Source organism: Penaeus monodon, chromosome 7, assembly GCF_015228065.2.
Source record: "Penaeus monodon isolate SGIC_2016 chromosome 7, NSTDA_Pmon_1, whole genome shotgun sequence".
In the NCBI taxonomy this organism is placed as follows: Eukaryota; Metazoa; Arthropoda; class Malacostraca; order Decapoda; family Penaeidae; genus Penaeus; species Penaeus monodon.
This window is the reverse complement of record NC_051392.1, coordinates 4,613,250-4,620,749: the sequence shown is the minus strand read 5'-3', so window position 1 is coordinate 4,620,749 and position 7,500 is coordinate 4,613,250. Positions and strand designations below refer to the sequence as shown.

Sequence of the window (7,500 nt, the reverse complement as noted above, 5' to 3'; positions counted from 1 at the left end):
CCTTTTCAGTCACTGGTAGACCACTATAATCAACTGTCACTTTTGTTACCCATAGGTTTATTATGTACTATAGCAGAACACGGGAGCAAATCACAGTCAGGATCGTTTTTGCAGTGGGAAACAAGAGAAGGTTGCGAGCTATACCTCCTGCCGTGAGAGTCCTAGGAGATCTGAACTCTGGACAAGGCACCCCACCCACCCCCCTCCACACCTCCAAAACTCCCACGAAACAGACACACAAATCGCATATGTTGTACATTCAGCTTTAGGCTAATATGGGAAGAATAACATAAACCATTAGTTTGGAAAACCTTTCCTTTCCAAGAGATGTAGGATTAAAGATTAACTAAGAGTGCCATTGATAACACTTACTTATCCACATGGGTTTTGGTGGTCATTTGTAGTAGATTTATTTTGGATAATGATAATGAAAGAAAAAAAATATATATATTAAAAGAAAAATGTATGTTATGTTTGCTGTAGTATAATTTAAATTTTCATTTTTTTACTTACTGGCTTTCTCTCTGTTTTGACATAGTATTACATATTTGATATTCTTTTTCAGTATTATGGAATAGATGAGGCAAGGAAATATACTCAAAAGTAAGTTTCTTTAGGCTCTTTTAAAGTACTGCATGAGATTTTACTGTAATAAAAAAATATCTGAAGAACATTGATAGTTGCAGCCAAAAATATGATAGAAGTAATTGAAATTTTTTTTTTTTTAATACATGAAGGTTGCTTTGAATTAACCTAAATATCATTGTCATTATTCTTTTATTTTGTTTATTTACTTTTTTCTTCAAATAAATCATGACGTAGGATTGTAATTTAGTTTTTGCATTACTCAGAAGTAATTATGATGGATATAGATGTTATTCACAAATTTATATGCTAATAAACATTCCACACATGTGCAATCTTAAACAATATTGAAAACAAAATGATTGAAACAAATCAATTCTTTTACAGCACACGTATAATTGAAGTCCAAGAGAAATGTACCCAACGTGCCTTAGAATTGCTGGCTCTTCCAGAGGACACACCAGCTCTCCTGCTCGACCTGGGCTGTGGGTCAGGACTCTCTGGGGAAACAATCACGGACAATGGCCACATGTGGGTGGGCATGGACATATCTCCAGCTATGTTAGGTGAGGTTGTGATTATTATTTTTTTTTTATTGTTTTACTGACATTTGTTTGTTTTGTTTTCATTGATTTTTTCTCGATATTAAGGATAGTGTAATTAGGTTGTGTGAATTGTCATCTTTTATGGTATCTGTATGTGTTTGTGTGTTTTGAAGATCAAAATCAATCCAATTGAGGTTGTCACTTTTTTTTTATGCATAAGAGCAGGTTTGTTAGGAGTAAGGCTGCTTTAGAAATATGATATTGGATAATTGCAACACCATTTTCCATTGTATGCAATTTTTCCATCCCAGGCACAGGTTTAAAACTTAATGGAAAAATATAGATATAGGTGATCAGCATCCTGTAAGTGCTTTAAAAAATCTACTAAGAAGTGTTTATAATTAAGAACTCCCTGATTCTTGCAGACACTGCTCTGGAGAGAGAGGTTGAAGGAGATATTCTACTAGGAGACATAGGCCAGGGAGTTCCTTTCCGGGCCGGCATGTTTGATGGTGCAATAAGTATATCAGCAGTCCAGTGGCTATGCTATGCTGACACAGCGAGCCACAAACCTGCTAAGCGTCTCTACAAATTATTTATGTCTCTGTATGCAAGTCTGGTAGGTGTATGTAATGAGTGATTATAATGGGTATTTTTTATTATTATAGCCACTCTGATTAATTCTATATCATTCCTTTTATTTAAAGACATGTTACTCTTGACCATCCATAGTTTCCACTGGTAAAGGTATATCATGCAATTTGTTACTAAAAGAGCATAAAATATAGAGTAAATATTGCTGATCTTTATATTCTTTCCATAAAGAAGAAAGTTCTGTAATTAAGCAAGACTTATTTAACCATCAGTCTAGAGGAAGCCGTGCAGTGTTCCAGTTTTACCCAGAGAATGACGCACAGGTGGAACTGATCATTAGCCAAGCAATGCGAGCTGGATTTACAGGTGGTCTTGTGGTTGACTTCCCGAATTCGAGCAAGGTATATTTCTTTTCAATGATATGGTTACAATGTTCATGCCATGGCTGTGGTCATCTTTTTTTCTTTTGGTAATTTTAGTTGGTATCAGTGTATATTAAATATTTGTTTTATTCAATGTACATTAAGCAATTCTTGTCACATACTTTTTTATTATCACCAATCCTATAATGTGTCTTCAGGTTGTTGTCGTAAAGCTCAAAGTTTAACTTGTGCATTTATTACTGTATCCTGATATAATTGTAAAGAATTGTCAAGATATGTTATTGCTTTACAGTCAGATTATTAAATCTATTTTATTCTTCAATAGGCAAAGAAGATTTACCTTGTATTAATGACTGGAGGGAATGCCCAGTTACCGAAAGGACTAGAGGAAGAAGGAGTTAGCAAGACACAGGCACTTTTCCAGCGGAGGTAAGGGCTTTTCTTCTTGGTCCTTTACAAGGTTAGGTGTTACTTTCTCAATGGTGTGTTTGTACTGAAAACGTTCTTTGGCTTATTTTGTGAATAGTGAGTATGGTATGAAAGTAGTTTAATATTATAAATAATAGCATTTCCTCCATCTGTGTTTTCACTGTAGTATATGTAGAATAGGGTGCATTTTTTTATTTGAAGCAGGGAGAAAGATTAAAAGCTTTGGGGAAATGTTTGTTTATTATTTGTTTACAAGCATGAAAAGATATCCTAAAGTACAACAAATAAAGTAGAAGAATGTGGTTTCTAAAGCATGGTAACTCTATATTTAACTTCTGTGTTCTCATACTTAATTCTTCCCACTTTTTCTCAGGGAACGCATGAAACAGATTCGTGGAAAGTCTGTTAAGGGACGTTCCTGGGTCATGCATAAGAAGGAAAGAATGAGGAACCAAGGCAAGAAAGTGTGTAATGACTCAAAATACACTGGCAGAAAGAGAAGTGGCAGATTTTAGTTAATTGTTATTGCTAGGTTTTGTCAAAGTAATATATATTTATTATATTAGCAGTGAATCATTGATAACAAATTTAGGATTATGATATTGGCAAGTACATATGATTCAAATGTTTATGTATTTTTTTCTCCTTGTTTTTCTTTATTTTGGTTGTTAATCTGTTCTTGAATTTGATATTTGGAAACCACTTTTCAGAATTATATTCCTGAACCTGAATATCAATGTCAAAGTGTCTTTAATACAAATCAATACTATTAGGTTTTATGTATTTTATTTCCTCCTGAAGAAGTAAGCAATAAAAAGTCTAATTTCTTGATATTGTAAAATCTCATGACACTTTCACCCAAAGGACCAGAATAAGTGTATATAATATTATAGTCCTTAGCAATCTGCTTCGTACATATATGTATCAATCAACATATTCGATTTTGTGTCAATATATTAATATTGAAATACCCAAAAGGTCATACCAAAATTATGTTCGTAACATTCATAGCAAATGGGTAAGTGTAAATAGTTTTGCACTGCAAATATCACTGTTTAGTTTCCAGAACACAAATACTCCTCATTGAAACATAAAGACTGAGGATTAGTGTATCAATAAGGAGAAAAAATATTAAATTGTAATGAATTTGTATTTAAAAAAGGTTGTTTTTTTCTTTGGACAGACATTTGCACATGCATTCTGATAAATATAACCAAGAAATTCACCTCCTTAGCATTTCTTTTCCTAATCTACATTATAACAAAATGAAACATTCAGTTCTACCATTATGTAACATAGCAAGAAAATTCCACCATGTTGATGTAATTTCGGAGATACCCACTGTACATATTAAAAGAGATTCAGTGACTTTCATTTGAGTGTAATTGGTTTTACTGTCAACAAGTTAGGTATACAAGGAAATGCAGTTGTGTACAAAACTTTATATTTAAATATACAAAAATATCGCAAAGCTTATAGGAAACAACAAATATTAAAAACAATTCACTTGAATGAAACATTTCTCAAATCTAAAATGAGAGAAATATGAAGGTATGGCTTATTGTCAACTACTTGAAACCCATTCACAGAAAATACAAATATCTATATTACAGACTTAAGTAAACACTACATTAGATGATGTGAGAGAGAGAGAGAGAGAGAGAGAGAGAGAGAGAGAGAGAGAGAGAGAGAGAGAGAGAGAGAGAGAGAGAGAGAGAGAGAGAGAGAGAGAGAGATACAGAGAGGGGTAAAGTTACTTTTTGATGTGTACAAACTAAAGGAATCACTTCCCCATAAAATGTCAACTTTAACTACATTACAATATTATAGGGGTTTGGTTACTTGTTTTACCTTCCTTGATATATGTAAACATACATTTTTTCAAGTCTTGAGAATATATGTACATATGAGTTCTGATTTTTTATGTTATTCAGTTTCTGTACATGAAGGTGACCATAAATATTATGGGTATTTCAGGAATTTGCCAAATCCAACCTCATAACATGTTAAATAACAAGCTCTGCAGTAAAATAAGCCTCAGTATGAAGTCTAACATCCCTCCTAATTAACTTCAAAGAATCCCCAAAACTTGGTTGATGCAATATTCATGGATGCTTTTGGCCAGACTCTCTTTTTCTTTTTGGACTTGCATTTATGGTGGTTTTATTTCTAGGTCACTATTATCCATTAATAGCAGTTAACTTAGTTTTAATCTCATTACTCTCAGAAAACAAATGCATGTTTTTGCTGTGTTCATCATGTTACTGAGATTAGATACACAACTTATGCTTCAATGCAAAATTGTGACACCCATTAAACTACAAGCTAAAAACAAGGAGAAAAGTCCCTCCTACACGGACGTGGACTCCCCTTCCTCCTCTTCATCAGGCAAGGGATCTCGACGATCTCCCGAGCAGCACAAGAGACCCCGGCTGGAAATGGAGGGGCTGCCAGGGTGACACAGGGAGTAATACACCAGCAGAAACAGAACTGCCATCATGAACACCGCAAGGAGAGCCCACGATGCCTGTGATTAAAAAAAAAAAACAATTACAAATATAAATATAAAACTGATAACACATAGAGGAAAAAAAGACTAATAGAGATTTGGATAATTCTGCTTTTAAGTGGTAGATCAAAAAAATAAAACTGAATACTATGATAACTACTAAAATTAATTAACCCTACACTAAACAAATTATGGAGACTTTATAAATAGGTAAGTGTACAAATTTATCAATCATGGTCAGTTAAAAATTTGATGATTCTTCATCATTACATATGGAGAAAGAGAGAGAGAGAGAGAGAGAGAGAGAGAGAGAGAGAGAGAGAGAGAGAGAGAGAGAGAGAGAGAGAGAGAGAGAGAGAGAGAGAGAGAGAGAGAGAGCAGATAAGCATTACCTTAAATGCAAAAAAGTCCCCAGAGCCTGCCATAGCAACATTCCAAAGGAAACTACAAATGGCTGTTTCGAAAAAGGCCAAGAGATAGAACAGGATGAGGCGCCCCAACTGCCGCCCCCCCTGCTCGTTGGTGATCACGAACAGCCAGACTCCGCCCATCACCAGAGAAGACACTGACCTGTTTCAGTGTAAAAGCAGTATTGCAGATAGGTTTGCATTCGGTGAACTGTCTGTTGTTTATGTTAGGTTGGTTCATTATTTAGTAGTCCATATTATCATTATAGGAAGCTTACAATATTCATCAATAAGTTATTAATTTATTAAAGACAAACATACAAGCAAAGGAAACAAACACATACACACACACACACACACACACACACACAAAACACTGCACAAACTTTATAATTACAAGGAACCCATGTCACAAACCTAGCCGCTGTGATGCCATGGGTATTAAGAATAGTAATGAGATGCCAGGCAGAGTTGATGAGCCAGTGGGCACCAAGAATGAGGTATACCCAAGATCCCCAAGTGTAGCTGACCATGCTGTAGCCCATAACACGCGACCCTGTAGAAAAAGGACCATGTGTTTTACTTAATACTTTTGAGAGAAAACATGTCAGTAATTGAGGTGTATTTTCTTATATAAGCGGCCATTTTTTTTTTGTTTTCTCAATGTTTGTATCAAAAAGCAATTACTAGGCACTTAATAATAACTAAAGAAGATATATACTTTATTTTCTATCGAACACACAAGCATATGTATCTGTATGTAAGTATGGCTACCGCTTCAATGCAATCATGAATGTGTGTGTGTGTGTGTGTGTGTGTGTGTGTGTGTGTGTGTGTGTGTGTGTGTGTGTGTGTGTGTGTGTGTGTGTGCGTGCGTGCGTGCGTGCGTGCGTGCGTGCGTGCGTGCGTGTGTGCGGGCGCGCGTGCGTAAGCGTGTGTGTGCGCGCGCGCGTGCGTAAGCGTGCGTGTGCGTGCGTGCGTGTGTTGCATGTTTGCACGTGTGTGTGCGAGTGTATCCATGAAAACGTATAAAGAAAAAAAAAATACATGAAGAGAAATATAAACGAACGCCATGTACTTCCCGACTTACCAATGAAGAAGAAATTAGCGAAGTACAGCAGAAAAGTAGCAACGATGTTGAGCCTGCCCTGCCTGGAGTGGCGCCCCCTCAGGTGCTCATAATGCTCCGGGTATTGCAACCTCTGGAATCTCTTCACTGCAACCCTGTATATACACATGGAAGAAAAGGGGTCAGAAGTTTATGGAGAAAATCTACAACAACTTCATTATTGACTTCGGAGGGTACAGCGATAAAGTATTTTGTACAGATGTAGAGCGCTGTATGGTGCCACTTTTTTGTAATTTAAAACTCAAGGCCAGTATCTCTTTCTTGTATAATAAATACAAGAAAAGGCTTTCTTTATACACGAACACGTGCACTATCTCCCAAATTGGAAAAGATAAGCCCATACAAAAGACACTGATAAATTCATAGATAGAAAGAAGACAATAAATTCACAGATATAAAACCGATGACAAATTCACAGACACAGAATAACTGATAAACTCACGGAGAGAAAATAGATCATAATCTAAATGACAAAATTCATAGACAAAAAAAGTAACCGATAAACTCACTAATAGAAAATAGATCATGCATTCTTAGGCATAAGCAACTGACAAGCTCACAGATAGAAAGTAGATAATAAACTCACATAAAACTAAACGATAAATTCACAGAAAAAAAAACAAACTCACAGTCAGAGAGTAAATCATAATTTCACATATATAAATTATGTATGTCAAATTCACAACAAAAAAAAACAAAAAAAAAAAAAAACACGACAAACCCACAGTTAGAAAGATCACAAACTCACTGACAAAAACGAAACGACAAACTCACATTGAAAACCCCCCCGACAAACTCACAATGAGAGAGTAAAAACCCAAAAAAAATCATAAACTCAATCACAAATCCAAAGTAAAAAAAAATAAAAAAAACCAACTCACAAACAAACCAAACAGCTGGCGAACTCACAGATAAGATG

At 35.3% G+C, this 7,500-nt stretch overlaps 2 protein-coding genes across 2 annotated transcripts in view; one reads left to right on the top strand and one right to left on the bottom strand.

Moving 5' to 3' along the window:
• Window positions 1–3,308, top strand: part of LOC119574973 (probable 18S rRNA (guanine-N(7))-methyltransferase) — a 4,007-nt gene extending 699 nt beyond the window's left edge. The window contains exons 2-7 of the mRNA XM_037922272.1: window positions 566–603; window positions 973–1,151; window positions 1,556–1,749; window positions 1,997–2,125; window positions 2,433–2,536; window positions 2,910–3,308. Coding sequence (XP_037778200.1) covers window positions 566–603; window positions 973–1,151; window positions 1,556–1,749; window positions 1,997–2,125; window positions 2,433–2,536; window positions 2,910–3,051 — 786 coding nt within the window. The 3' untranslated portion in view covers window positions 3,052–3,308. The remainder of the gene's footprint in view (window positions 1–565; window positions 604–972; window positions 1,152–1,555; window positions 1,750–1,996; window positions 2,126–2,432; window positions 2,537–2,909) is intronic.
• Window positions 3,309–3,963: 655 nt separating this feature from the next.
• LOC119575493 overlaps window positions 3,964–7,500 on the bottom strand; it is a 6,870-nt gene continuing 3,333 nt past the window's right edge. Inside the window, exons 6-10 of the mRNA XM_037923149.1 lie at window positions 7,491–7,500; window positions 6,543–6,676; window positions 5,870–6,008; window positions 5,438–5,615; window positions 3,964–5,063 (exon numbers count right to left, since the gene is read on the bottom strand). The exon at window positions 7,491–7,500 is cut by the window's right edge and continues 120 nt beyond it. Coding sequence (XP_037779077.1) covers window positions 4,887–5,063; window positions 5,438–5,615; window positions 5,870–6,008; window positions 6,543–6,676; window positions 7,491–7,500 — 638 coding nt within the window. The 3' untranslated portion in view covers window positions 3,964–4,886. The remainder of the gene's footprint in view (window positions 5,064–5,437; window positions 5,616–5,869; window positions 6,009–6,542; window positions 6,677–7,490) is intronic.